At 34.0% G+C, this 15,499-nt stretch overlaps 2 protein-coding genes across 3 annotated transcripts in view; both read left to right on the forward strand.

Annotated features, from left to right (window-relative positions):
- The window catches only part of LOC138323854 (exportin-6-like), a 603,808-nt gene that overhangs the window by 136,664 nt on the left and 451,645 nt on the right, over window positions 1-15,499 (forward strand). The window lies entirely within an intron of this gene.
- On the forward strand, window positions 9-14,176 carry LOC138323845 (NAD-dependent protein deacetylase sirtuin-1-like). 2 transcript variants are annotated; one of them, XM_069268733.1, is made up of 10 exons: window positions 9-205; window positions 1,605-1,687; window positions 2,137-2,236; window positions 3,450-3,694; window positions 4,068-4,220; window positions 4,646-4,793; window positions 5,765-5,844; window positions 6,181-6,367; window positions 7,144-7,965; window positions 8,248-14,176. In XM_069268733.1, exons 1-10 carry the CDS (start codon window positions 31-33, stop codon window positions 8,532-8,534), a joined length of 2,280 nt encoding a protein of 759 aa, XP_069124834.1. In that variant the 5' UTR covers window positions 9-30; the 3' UTR covers window positions 8,535-14,176. The 2 variants fall into 2 exon arrangements, with proteins under 2 accessions (XP_069124834.1, XP_069124835.1); XM_069268734.1 differs by having other exon boundaries at window positions 3,450-3,577.

Raw genomic sequence — 15,499 nt, forward strand, 5'->3', positions numbered from 1 at the left:
GCGCATGCGCTAGTGCTTCCAAAGAAGAAAATGGCGGAAGACGTGAAGATTTTGGAAGAGGTCCCATCAAAACGTCAAAGAATAGAACCAGATAGCACTTCTGGCGATTGTGACATTTCATGTACATTTGATGTCGCCTCGCCAGCAGTAAGGAAAATACCAGAATCTGATACGAATCACAGCAATGTAAATTCTACAGACATAGGTAATCCCGGAATCTTGAAATTACGAGTTGTGTCCCTTTAGTAAAATAAATTTCTCATTTTTCCAATGCTTAACAACTTGATAAACGTATTTATATAGACTTATTTACCACTTACATGCCGATACGGAAATATGAGTAACATTTTAAATACAAAAAAATGGCTGAATCCTGTGTGTGCGGATCCGGCCGGATGTCATTTAAATTCTATGTCTGGAATTAGACTCTTTCAGTCTTTATAAATTAGGTCATGATGACCCTATTTTTTAAGTTGTGGTTAGAATGTTCATGAATGTTGCTGTCAGAATGTTGTTATATCATTTTTGAAACAAACAACGAGATGGGAAGCAGAAGATCGTTAGCGATTTCATTCAAACGAAATATCTGATGTTTTAACATCGATCACATTCTACTTTGTAAGTCAGCACTATGCATAATGCCAAAGATTACCTCCCCTTTCTTACAGATTGTGCACTCCAAACAAGATATAATTTTGGCTATTATTATTTTATTGTTAACATATAATTTAAAACTACATCCAACTACTTTGGAACAATGCAACTAGTAAGTATAGTTGTATGTATAATTTTATAGATTTTAACTTCAATTTGTCAATGCAACCTAAAATGTATCTGAAAAAAACCAATTACATACAAAATTAAATTAATGTAAATTTAAAAGTGCAATATAACAAACATGTTAAAATACTTGATGCCATGACAGCTTAATTAGCATATAGTATATGATTTATTGCTGTTATTGTCCCACCTTCCGATGAACGTGATGTACACAATGCAAGTCATGTCATCAAAATATGACATCACAGTCACCAGAAGATTGGACAAATCAATGATAATTAAATTGCAATATACCCATGTCGTTTTAAGTTCTTAAACCCCCCTGTATCTAGATAAAGAACCATCCTGAGCAGTTACTGTTTACAAACTTATTTATGCTATTTGGTATCACCGATAACTCTTGTATAAATCACAAAAGAAAAAAAAAGAAGAATGGAGTAAAATAAAGAGACATTATCATTCAGTGTCAAAACAGCTGAGCACTATTTGATTATCAATGTTTTTAAATGATATTGAAAATATTGATTGCCAATGACTTGTTGACCAGCAATTACACTTCTAAGTTATGTGAGTTATAAACTGTAAAGATGTTGAAATTGTTAAATTACATGGAACTCTAGATCTTAAGTGGTTTGCTGATCGAACTCTCATGCCTATATGCATATAATATAGAAAAAGGACATGTATACATGTACTTTATTATTGTCGAACCATCATGATAAGATTGTTCCATTTGGTATATAATATATCACCTCCTGTTATCAGTCACATTGGATTTTTATGATAATATTGACTTGTAAATAAACAAATTTTGCTGATTTTAGTGAATGGTACATATGATGGGGTTGAGAAGGAGACGTTAGCAGAGGAAACTGCTGACCAAGAACACCCTGAACAAAACAATATGGTAAGTATATACCTTAGTTTGACAACACTAAGGGAGCTGGACTGGTCCGGAACCTATAGGACTCAGAACTGGGGATGCATTTAGGTTTTTATCACCTTTTATTCATCCAGCAATATAACTTCCTACTTAGAAAAATAATGGTTTCTATTAGATCACAGATTTAACATATTAGATGGCAAGATATAGACCGAGAGAAAAACACGGGTCATCCAAACATTTGAATGAATGTCATAACTATTTTTAGTGATGTGTATCTGTTAAGTCAAAATGGTTTGGAGGTATCTATCCGATTTTTTGCACAGTTGTAGGTGGACGAAAGGTCTATGAAAGGGCAGATTTCATGTGCATATAACTACAAATGGCCAAAAGCATGGCTTATAATACTTTAATCAACCCAGTTTTGTTAATGTAAAGTACAATGTTATATCCATAAAAAATTTTTTTTAAAGGATGACGATAATGCTAACAAGGTGGATGATATGGATAACTTGAGTGATGTCAGTGACATGTCCGGCTTGAGTGAGGATGCCTGGCAAGCTACATCACCTGGTAAGTATATTAAAAATAACATACCAGATTTTAATGGTAATGTGTACTTGGAAAATGGGTTTGTGCTAAAATCTTATTAAGATATGAAAAACAGTATTGGTACACAAATCATTACGATGATGATAATAATTATTCCGTTTATTTAATCCAATTTAAATAGATGGAGGGTCGTTGCAGATAATATTTCTAATTCTGTAACTTTGTAAAAAAAAAAAAAAAAAAAAGAAAGTGAGGTTTCTTATTTCTCCCAATTCTGTAATTTTGGAAAGAAATAAAATAGGTGGAAGTTCTTATTTGCAGACAATTCTCCTTATTCTGTAATTTTGGATAAAGAGATAACAAAACAAAAAAAAAAAAAATAGGTGGGGGCTCTTATTTTCAAGAGGTGTCTTATTTAAAACACTGACACAAATCTGTAAGTGTATTGATTTTCTCGCAAAATTGATTTCATAATAATCGTTATACTCATATCATCATGTAGAAAATAGTATACGATTAGTGCTACCATATAATTTTAGTGTAAAATGTCGAGCATATATAAGATTATGATTATGTACGTTACTTTACAATAATTGCTATAAAGTTGTGATGTCTGTTGATATGACTGTAAAGGAGGAAACATACTCCTTGATATGACTGTAAAGGAGGAAACAAACTCCTGGTAATTATGGTTTACTGTCATGCTCACCTTACTATGAATGATTCATATAATGATCTTCTTAATTGTCATTCGCTTGATTTTTAATGCAGTGAGAAATTTTGTGCAGTGTATTGACACACTCTGCCGAAATCATGACTATCCTTGATACCAGCTTGTCGACAGACCATGTGAAAATGAAAGTAAAACTGTCCAACGGTGTCTTTTTTTCAAATCATAATGGTGGTTTGTTTACTTCCGATTTAGCGTGGTCTGTCAATAAGCTGATATCAACCAATCACAGATCATGTTTCAGCAAGCAGTCGGGAAACAGAGTACGTATCTGGCAAACTCAAATCTAAAAACAGTCACAGTGTCAGTAGAGTGTGTCATGATACACTGCATAGAATTTCTCGCTGCATTACAAATCAAAGGATTGAAGATAAGGAAGTTCTTATATGAATCATTTGAAGTTTGGTGAGCACGAGAGTAAAGATGTACTATTTTATCGATCTGATTTAATAGTCTCGTCAATATCTACAATACGTACTCTATCTGCATTTTATTGTTAACCAGGTTCTATGATGTGGGTTCAGGATCAAATGATGAGTGGCATCAACCCTCGTATCATTCTCAGTGACCTGATCATGTCTGATGTCCTCATCCCTGACGACATGGACGATTTCACATTGTGGAAAATCATCGTAAATATCATGTCAGAGCCGCCACGAAGAAAGAAACTGCTAAATTTTAATACATTAGAGGATGTCCTACATCTGATGAAGACTTGCAATAAGATAATGGTTTTAACGGGAGCTGGGGTAAGGAAAAAAGAAGGGGGAAAAACAACACCTATGTTAGAATTCGCTATAAATCAATGTGTAATTATAAAAAGGTTTGCTGCGCTGATATTTCTGGGTTCTCCGGGGAATGTAATAAAAGTTTATGTAAAGAAATTAGAACAGAAAATAGACATGTTTCTGGAGAATTAGAATTCTTTTTATCTTATCATAGATCTATGTAGACAATTCCTACATATGAATTATGCTTTATATACTTTTCTTTATCATTACTTTTCTCCAACAAAATAAGAAGCTATACTATTTTAATAGCAACAAGTTATGAAAATATTTAGTATGTCAATTATACGTGTACAGATTGATGTTGTATCTTATCTGGAGTTCTTTGTTCTAGGTGTCTGTATCCTGTGGTATTCCTGACTTCAGATCCAGAAATGGTATTTATGCACGACTCGCTGTAGACTTTCCTGATCTCCCAGATCCACAAGCAATGTTTGATATAAAATACTTCAGAGCTGACCCCAGACCATTCTTCAAATTTGCAAAGGTAATTGATCACTAAATTGCTGCAGAACCTATAGTCAGTTTCAATAGCATGAAATTATTAAAAGTATGGTGTATGACAAATAAGCCAGAAATACACAAAGAATTTTGCGTGTCCTTATTCTCAAATTGTAAACATTGGTTATAATATAATGCATTTTACATAGTAAAACTCATGTAGGTTACTACATTGCAACCTATTTTTAAGTGTAATTTTGACTTCAGGGATTCATTTGTCGGTCAAAACAATGGGAAGAGCATACCATAGTGAAAGTTGCCAAACAGTCTTGGATGAAAACAACTATAACAAATAAGATAAGGTCACTGCAACCTAGTTTTCTTGTCCAGTATATCCTCGTGAGCTTAAAGTTGGCTACTTTGCCCAGTCTATTAATTTCTTATGCTAATCGGTCTATAATCTACTTTTAGGAAATCTACCCAGGGCAGTTTGAACCGTCCAAATCTCACAAATTCATCAAACTGTTGGAAATGCAGGACAAACTTCTACGTAACTATACACAGAATATTGATACTTTGGAGCAAGTGGCAGGCATCTCCAGTGTCATCCAGTGTCATGGTGAGAAATTTTTGAAAATTCATTCTTCATACTGCATCTTTCCTTTAAATTTTTATTGTGCTCATGGTAATTTCTAAATGCTGCTTTTCAGGCCAGTATTTATATGACAATAAGGAATCACAAAAGTCTGTTTTATCTCATTACGATCTGAAGTAAATAGAATATTAATACAGTTGTTTAGCCAGTTACGAATAGGTTTCCATATGGGTTTTGCTTGAAATCGTTTCATAGTAGTGCAGGTTCAAGCACTATTTCATAGCCCAAACTAGACTAAATGTGAATGGATGTAGTAAAAATATGCCATAACTCTATAATAACACCAAAATTATTTTCCAATGACCGGAATTGCACTATATTAATTTCCAGCCAAAGACAATAGGGCTATTTTGCAATTTTTTAACAGATTTATGAGTTCCGAATAAGGGGGATAACTCTTCCATGCTTATTTGTTTATGCCACACATTTCATAAAAATGATATTCAAATAACTGCAGAAGTTAAAAGGACGTTGAATATTAAAAAAAAACAAAGCAGATACAATATTTGTTCAACAAACCGCTCTCAGCAGACAGTACTTTTGGCGATGTTGTTATAGAGCTATTCAGCGACCACGACTTACAGTAATGGCTTTCCAAAATGGGGTCAGGAAAATGTCATCTCTCACAGCGTAAAATATTCATAGAAAGAAAAAGATTACTTGAACTTTTAAGAGAATTATTCAAGGTACATGACAGATTCCTGGTATGAATGGAAAACCATACAGTTTTAATTATTCAGAACTGGCTAAAATTCCGATTGGCAAAACAACTGAATGGCATAATAAGTTGTATAAATAAGATTTTAGATCATGGATTATGAGGTATATACTGCAGAATACAATAATGTAAATATGTGAATAAAAATTATATCACTAATAATGGATCTCCTTCTTGATGATATTGACTGAATCTGGCATTGCCTTGATTTCTGTAGGGTCATTCGCCAATGCCACTTGCATGGTTTGCAAGCACAAGATGAAAGCAGATGACATCAAGGCAGATATATTCAAACAGGTGTGTTCAGATAATCAAATATAAATCATTATATGTATATTAAAACAGGTATATAATCAAATATGCTGACTTATTTAACTAACATGAACTTTTTCAGTGAAGGCAAATATATTGAAACAGGTATGCACAGAGTACTTTGTCGGGGGAGTCACTTTTTAATAATGATAAAAGTTTAAAATCTTTTGTTAAATGATTCCCAGTTACATTACAAGAAACATGTGCATAAACATTTGATATTCAGTTTCTATGATTTTTGTTATGAGATATAGATAAGTAATGACAATAAGTTGACGTGTAAATTGATATCCCTAAGTAATGGCTGGTAAATGTTTATAGGTGATCCCTCACTGCCCACTGTGTCCCTCAGACGACGCAACGGCAGTGATGAAGCCAGATATAGTATTCTTTGGTGAAAGCCTCCCTGAAGAGTTCCATCAACAAATGGCCGCTGATAAGGATATGTGTGATCTACTCATTGTCATCGGATCATCACTGAAAGTTCGCCCTGTTGCTCTCATTCCAAGTAAGATATGTTGTGGTTATATTCATTATGCATAAATTCGATCTGTAGATTATTTACCAGTTTCTTCTTATCATGGTTATTAAAGCACATATTCTAGTGATGCATATAATATTACAAATGTCTGCTAAGTCCTATCTTGTTTAAGTACATTGGGGCATTTTAATTTCCACTTTCTAAAGATATTCAGTAATGAATATATTGGGCCATTTTTGTTTATTCAGAACAACCAATTCAATTAAAGTCATTATTTCAAGTATAAATCCTAATGGACCAGTACTTAGTTTTTAATACAGGCTTGTGAGGGCTTTGTCACAGACATCGCGAAATTTACCAATCCGAAGGGCGTCTCTGAAGTATTATGCAGGTGCTGAACATGGCAAAAATATAAACTGCATAAGATAATCATGAAAACAGCTGCCTGGATACTAATAGCCAGAAGTTATATTTACTTCAAAAATTCACATTAATGTTAGGTCCAGCAAAATCTTGTACAGTCCGGCTTACTCACAGTCCTTGCTGGTCCGAATGTCCGTCCTTTTTATTTTTCAACTTTTATGATGTCTGTTGCCAAGGCTTGTCTGTCTGAAAACAATATGAAATCACGAGCTTGTATCTTTAATTCAAAAACGAAGAACAAGGTCCAATAAGTTAAAAAGTATAATAGAAAACAGTCTTTGTGATATGGTTTATTCAGATAGAAGCATCTTTTGAAACTGCAATCCTGTACCCTGCAATTACTTATTGGTGTAAATATTGTTTGTATTAATTTTGTACAGATTCTTTACCTCCTGATGTTCCACAAATATTGATAAACCGAGAACCACTCAAGAACATGAACTTTGATGTTGAACTACTTGGCAACTGTGATACCATAGTGAGTGAGTTGTGCAAGAGACTTCAGTGGGAGGGCATTTCTAGTCTGTCTGAGCCACACATGGTGGAAGTGACCAAAGGTCAGCTCAGGACACCACCTCCGTACCCGGTGACAGATGATGTGTTTTCTGCTGAGAGCACTACTGAAAAAACTAAACTGAATCAAACAACAGAGGATTTACAAACAACAGTTAAAGCACTCAATGCCAATCAAGTGATTACTGACTCTTTTGTTGGTCAAAGCTCAGAATGTGATCCAAACCAATCAGAAGATGGCCAGGGTCAAAGTTCAAATATCCAAAACAAGGGTGTTCTATCAGAGGACAAAGATAAGTGTTTACAGGAGAATGTGTACTGTTCCGTGTCTGGTACAGAACAGAACAATACTGAAAGTACACCAATTAATCCTCACGAGGGTAGTACAGAAAATGTTGTTGAACTAGACACATCTAATTCACAGCAAAAGGAAATACTTCCTACTGTAGCTACAGAATTAGAACAGACAAATACAGACTCGGAGATGCTTAAAGAAAAAGCTTCACCATCTGAGAATGTGATTTCAGGGGTTGTAACCTGTAGTTCTGATAAAGATCTGAATTCTGATTTGGAGACTAGTGCAGTTTATCAGCAGGGATCCAGTTCCTCCCAGGAGAAATCTGATTTAGAAATGATGAGAAGTATGTGGCAACCAAAACGCCATTCCAGTCTATCGAAACGATTAGATGGTAAGTCAATATCTCAGAACCAAGATGTAGAAGAGAGTTAATATCTCTGAAGAACCAAGATGTAGAAGAGAGTAAATATCTCTGAACCAAGATGTAGAAGAGAGTTAATATCTCATAACCAAGATGTAGAAGAGTTTTTTATATCGTGATCAATGATTTGAAAAGATTTCTTCTCTCACACCATTCACTGAATTGTAATCAGTTTTAGCTGTGTACGGTTTGATGCACGATATAGGAACAAAAATGATGATAAAATATTTATAAATGTTACACTTTTTTCAGAAAATCAATTTCTGTATCTTGCACCATGTCGGTATGTGTTTCCTGGAGCCGAGGTTTACGATAGTAGTGATGATGACGATGACGACGATGATGATGGGAAATCGTCATCATCAAGTTGCTGTTCTGTGGACTCTAGACTCGGTGATCAGGTAGAGAGCAATGAATGTGATACAGAGACTTGTGAAACGCCGTCAGAGCGTCCACAGTCAGGCAATGATGAGGTATCTACAACTCAGTCACCTTGTGTAGATAATGCCCCTCCTGAAGAACCTCAAGCTGTCGACTAACTCCATTCAAAGTTTCAGGAAGAAGCAAATATTATTTCTGTCGAAGCCATTTACTAGATCACCTCAGAATTTTAGAAAGTGTTTCTGTTGTGTCTTGAGTTTTAATGGAGACAATGCTTGCATGACAGTCATTTTATTATAAACTTGTTTTGAGGGAAGTTGACATCAGTGATCTAGAGGTAGAGAGTGCACTTTGGTAGATTCACCATGGTTTATCAGTAAGCCAAAATCAGAGAATATGCTACCACTCCTGTCAAGTTTATCTTGATCATCAGTCCAAAAATAGATGAAGATCATATGTCATGTCTACAGAGGTCATTACTGATTAAGAAATGGAGAAAGCACAAGTATCATGTCCATAGAGGTTGAGTATCAAATATAATAGATCTACAGAGAGCAGTCTTTATTCTTCAGATGTTGTCAGCAGCCCAAACACACAAATTAAAAGTATGGACTGATTAGCAGTTTTAAAACAGGAAAGCACATCTATCTAAGTCTAAGAGGTCGTCAATTGTCCATAATTGAGAAAGAACATGTATTGTGTGCAGTGGTCCAAAAGTAGTAAATGACACATTTACATGTATACAGATGTCGTTATCTTGAAATTTTATAAATATTCTGTTATCTTATTGTGGCACTTTGTCTTAACAAGAAATAGAAAACCTTTTGAAAACTATTTGATAAAAAAAAAAGAATTTGCTTCTGTAGGCATAGGTCATCCACTTATAGATACGTTTGTTTGAGGTATATTACATGATTCCAAACTTTGTGTTGGTTGTACATTTACACCCGGTCCACCCCAACTGCGAATGATAAATATTATGAAGTTCCTTACCGTCAATCGATTGATTTGTAACACAGCGAGAAATTCTGTACCGTGTAGCGATAAACGCTAACACTCTACCGACACAACGTGGCTATTTTTAGACTCGAGTACTGTCGCCAAATCCACAGGTAAATCGCGGGGCGCTCTGGCTACATCAGCTATACCAAACACAATCGTAAATGTTACAAATACCGTAAAATCTTGTGTTACTTACACACCAGTGTACTTTGCACATGTATTTTTTCTTATGGCTTTAAATACTGAAAAAAATCTACTATCGGTATATTTTGCGCATTCAAATTTTGGGGAAAACGATGTCCGGGGAACCACAAATTCAGTGTTATAAAGGTGGTAATTTCATTGCAAAACATTCACAATAAATGCTTGACAACTTGCACAAAAAGTGTTGTATTTAGAAGAAATAACATAATATAATTGCACTGTGCTTGTTTTCTTTTATTGCAGAACATGTCAAAAACATTGGCAGTCCGCCGTATTCGATCCGTACACATGTCAATGTCTGGAGATATTACACATGAATAGTTATCAGAACTATTTGAAAATATTATAATTTAGTTACTTTAATATTGCCACAATAAGTTTTAAGTGTGTTTGAGATCATTAACAAACTTTAAAGAGCATTCCGATAGCATTTACGTTGGCTTGCAATAATCACATCGTGAGTGAACTCACTATCTGTACGGCACCAGATCCAAGCTGATGGCTAATTATATATAACAGTACGGTTAAAATGCCACTAACCTTGTAGCTTGTCAGTTTTGCTGTAATAATATTACAAACCACTTATTGAAAATCCTAAATATAGGACAGTTTAGGACTCGTCTTATAAATCCCACGTGTGTTTTGACTTTTTGCACACGGCCTGCAGCCAGGACATGTTATGGCGGTTCCCTACGTAATGAGCATAGCTAGATCTATAAGGAGTTTCATATGCAGTTTTACTAGAAATATGAAGATTTGTTAAAATATCTAAAATAAAGAAATACTAGTCAAGTGAATTTTTATGCAATTTGAAGAATATTTGTTTTGTTTTTAAGTAGATACAGACGCATTGTTGATGATATATAGATCGGTTAAGCTAACTAGCCATTCAGTTTCGTTAAGCTGGATGAGAGGCCCGAGCGTAGCATCCAGTACCAGTTTACCTGTGGATTTGGCGACAGTACTCGAGTCTAAAAATAGCCACGTTGTGTCGGTAGAGTGTTAGCGTTTATCGCTACACGGTACAGAATTTCTCGCTGTGTTACAAATCAATCGATTGACGGTAAGGAACTTCATAATATTTATCATTCGCAGTTGGGGTGGACCGGGTGTAACCTATGGCAAACTTGTCCTGTAACAGAAACAACAATTAATGATCAATATTTAACTTTCCTACAAGCAGTAATTTAATTTGAGTTAAATCTTGGAACATTTATATGCAAGTTTTGTTTTATTCAAACCTTTGTTCATCATCATAGATCTATTAGGTAGCTATTTTTTACGTTTCTTTGTTGTTGGATGTTTTTCACCCCTCAGGTCAGTATAAACAAATCATAATCATATAACTTTGTCACAATGGCATTATTTGTTCTCGTTATTGTAAGTCAAGTTGCAATTGTGATACTTTTAATAGAGTTGGTACCCCTGAATATCGTTCATTCTTGGTTTGGGTTGTTGTATATAAAATTACTTGTTCAGATATTGTCTATTAATAGTTGTTTAATGATTTATTAAGATTTTAGGTTTAATAAGGTTATTTGTTTACAATATCATTTATTATGCACTTCCAAAGAAGAAGAAAATATTATTTTCTGGGATTAAATTTTCTTGAGGAATATGGATTACATATTGTCCATTACCAGCCTAACTTGTATCAAGTCATAGATTACTAATTTTCCAGAGTTGAATTATTGTAAATTTTGTAATTAGAGAACAAGAAAATCCTATTTTCCTGTCTTTTAGAAGATTTAATGGGCTAATTTGTGCTACCAAGTTATTACTGAATGTCAATTAAAAAATATAACCAACTTAGGTGTATGAATATTTGTAAAAAAAAATTGCATATTACATGTACTTTATAAATACATGTAGATGTACACGTACATTAAGTATTTTTGTATATAAATTGTACATACCTGTCATTTCACTGCCTACACCTGTACATTATTTATGAGTTTATGCTATAGATTTGTTGTGTCACTGAAACGGATACCATATAGGATCATTCTTAAATCATACAGCTTTTAAAGCTTTAATTTAGCTAAAAAGTTTCCAGGATAAATAATGATGATCATATATATACATATTATTCTTTATATTTCTCACAAAATATATAGTATTTTTATATGCCCTGAACTAGTTGCTAGATGGGATAGACAAATTGTATTAGAAATAGGTATACATATACATGTAAATTAAGTTTTTTTGTGTTTAAATGCAGTATATGTTGCACAACAGTCAGATCCTTGCATTTACAGTTGTTTTATTTCCTCTTCTAGTACTTAAACATTTTTTTCTAGTTTGCTGTTTCCATGACCAAAATTTTATTGTCTCTATTAGTAAATTCTTCTGAACAATTCATGATTTTTTTCATATGTTGATTTCCCCTGTTTATTCAATAACTGCATTATTTGTATATGTAGCATTATTTCACTTGCAATTTGCCATTATTGTAAAAAGCTATAAAATGTAAGAGGAGTTTTCAATTCTAGCCGATCGCGATGCAAGACTTAAAGTTTCTTGTTCATTTTATGTGAGTGTGTTCATCAGTGAAATTCATGGTTTTGGTGAATGTGGCCAGTAAGTTATAAAAATGGTGACCTGTCATGTAAGTTTTTCATATCAGTTTTCTAACTATGTCAGCATATTGATATATTATACATTTATATGTAAATGCTTTGTAAGAATACATAATATAGATGTCTATATACAGTATATTTCTTACAAAAGTCAAAATCAGAAGGTGCCGAAAATTCACTGTGAATATTCCATTTCTAAGTATCATAGATTTTGTAAAAATCATCAATCAATTAAAGTGACAATTATTTTTCTGTATATATATATATATAAGAAATAAAAACAATAACGACTGACTATAGTCAGTGCTTTCGCCCCATTCTCCAGAATGGGGCGAAAGTGCTCACTAGTCAGCCGTTATTGTTTTTATCTCATATAGATTTCGTCCGTAAGGATTTTGCTTCAAATTTATATATATACATAAGTAGTATGTAGTGTAGTGTACATATATGGTATCATTGTAGCCTCCATGTAGTATAGTAGAACTGATAGCCTTAGTGTGGTATGAGTGTATGATATATGTATACAAGATATATCTGGTGTTGCTGTATACATGCATATGTAGTCTTGTATGTATGTGTAGTATCACTGTAGACTTGTATGTTTGTATGGTATAACTGAAGTATTGTATGTGTGTGTATGGTATCGCTGTAGTCAGGTGTATGAATGGTATAATTGTAATTTGGTACATGTTTTTGATTTCATGCAGTCTTGTATGGATGCATACATGATGTTGCTTCAACTACAGTAGACACTTTTCACAGTGAATGTATGCTCTCCCATCAGTGTAGATATTTCGTACTTTTTTGTGTCTCTCCAGTATCTTTTGAAGTCTGCACTACAGACACAGTCAATGCTTCATCTTAGGCAAGGCATCATATTCTAGACCTGTTCGGTTAACTGCAGCCTTCATTTTGACCTTTGATCATCTACATCAAGGAAAAAGGTTGTGATTGATGGGCTCTCTATCTTCTATACTACTTGCCATTAGAACGCTATGCTCCGGTCATCTGACCACTGAGTGGAGATGCCATTTACAAAAAGTAGACATCTCACCTCTCTTCTAATATTTGAATAACAGGTAAAAAATAATGTTTTTCTAGACACCATTGCCAAGCACCATTATAAGTCCTTAACCAGTGCCAATTACAGGCTCAGTGCAGTTTGTCAACCCTTCCAATTCCGTCTTAAAATTGTATATTAAAGTTATAAGAGTTATCTGTCCTTGCGGATGTTAGTGACATAATTTTGTTTGCAAAATAATGATGTCAAAATATACTCTTCACACAAGGGAGATCATTCTGTAAAATAAATTCAATGCCAGAAATTGGGCTGGGGATGGAGGAGGTGTTGTTAGGAAATGAATTGCTTAAAGATAGATGGGGTATGAAGTTACCCATTATAATCTGTACGTTTAAAAGGTTGAATTTTCATAAATGCAAAACTCTAACAAAACTTGAAACAGGACTTTTTGCTTTGATTTATTTTAAGTAGTGATTTCGTTTTTTGTATAACCTTACTTAAGCAATGGACAACTCTCTTATGCTAATCATTTATATTATGTTTTGACAAAAAAACTTTACAAGTTTACAACAAACACAAAGGCATTTTGAAAAAGACGATAAATATCATATACATGTATGCCAAAAGAGTGTTCCTATGACTATTATGACTAATAGAAAATATAACTCAAGGCGTATTAGTACAAACAAAATGTAAGGTGAACAGCATAAAAAATATGAAAATGAGCTGACTGATAAAGTAAGTTATGGACTTGTCACAGGTGTATTATACAAGTTAATCAGAAAGAAGTTATATAGAAAAACACAGATTTTTGTTCAGTATTTTTATGATGATTTCAAAGTAGTTTTGATACATCACCCCAATGTAATTAATTTTCTATGAAAAAAATGAAGAGGAGTTTTATGGACTGCATTGTACACCTTCTCTATATGTAAAGAACTCATACTGTACACACACAATGTACATATAATGGTAAATAAAGCATTACCTAATACCGGCTGTGTTGATGTTGTACCAGATCATTTACAACTACCGCCTCCAAAACTTTGAGGCTCATTGTCCAGACATGAATCCTTTATCACCGCTATTGCCCGTGGGTTGTTTCACTAGGTAATTAAAGTTGCACATTTGGATGTGGGCTAAAGCTGAAATGTCTTCATTGACCTTGTTCTCAGCGCTGGTTATGTTGAACTTAAGATAACTCGAAGTATTTTCTGTCGAATAAAAACTAGTATGCTGTTGTTTGTACATATTAAGGAAAAAGACGTTGTTTCAGAATAGAGACAGCATGAAGAGATAAATTTCTATTCCATTTGTAGAAATCGATGTCTATTGTCAAGAGAGTCGTGATAAAGCAGGATAGGAATTAAACACCAACAGGTCAACCGAAAGGAGAGCTTCTGAAAACTCCCGTTACCAAATAACCCTGTTTAAGAGATGTTATCTTGTTAGTAGATAGTGTATTTGTGATAGACGATAAAAACCGTAAAACGGCAAAAAAAAAGTTGTATCATACACTGTAATGGCAATGTGGGACTTGATTCGAAATAGAATGTCGCCTAATAATCTTTATACCGAATTGATCTTCTAATCAGGACAGGATTTAAAGTTGTATTTCTTGTAATTTTTACCGAAACGATATGTCGTTTTAACATTTAATATTGGAACATGGACATGTATCTTGATGATTTAGCTCCCCAAAACCATATGTCAGCCTGTAAGAGAGCCGAAATCTAGGGATCATATATTCCTGGTTTTGAATAAAACGCCTTCAATCACCACCATGTTCAGTACCTTCGGGTTTTGTCGGAATTCCGAATCGTATCACGTGACTGACGTCCACACGTCCTGCACGTGGTGATCCAAGTAACTAGCGTAAGCGCACATGTGTTTGTTTACGTTTTCCTTCTGGGTAATATGAGCAAATCGTGCTGGTATATGTCCACAGAGCGAGCATTTGAAACATCTAATTCACACATTGCCATAATTCAATATTGTGTTTATCAAATATTGTTATGTGCGAGCATTATTTTCTTTGTAGATCCAGTCTGCTAAAGAGGTCGACCACATGTTTTGTTTACGAAAAATTGTTGACATTTCTCTTGGTTTCACAACCCTCGTGTTACTTCGAGATTGTCGCGACGATGTTCGGAAGAGTTCGGAATGATTCGGCCTCTTTCGAGCCTATTTTTCACGTGTACACGTTAAAAAGATTTTTTACTTTTATAATTTAAATACTTCCAGTACTGCAACTTTATAAAAAGTGGTAAAATTAGAAAGTTTAAAACTCAGACAAACGGACAAAAATATGTATAAC

The sequence above is a fragment of the Argopecten irradians genome, chromosome 5, assembly GCF_041381155.1.
Source record: "Argopecten irradians isolate NY chromosome 5, Ai_NY, whole genome shotgun sequence".
NCBI lineage: Eukaryota > Metazoa > Mollusca > Bivalvia > Pectinida > Pectinidae > Argopecten > Argopecten irradians.

Coding starts and splice junctions, on each gene's coding strand:
- LOC138323845 (XM_069268733.1), top strand. CDS start 31: ATGGCGGAAGACGTGAAGATTTTGGAAGAGGTCCCATCAAAACGTCAA. Junction 206..1,604: donor TGTAAATTCTACAGACATAG/GTAATCCCGGAA, acceptor TGCTGATTTTAG/TGAATGGTACATATGATGGG. Junction 3,695..4,067: donor TGGTTTTAACGGGAGCTGGG/GTAAGGAAAAAA, acceptor TCTTTGTTCTAG/GTGTCTGTATCCTGTGGTAT.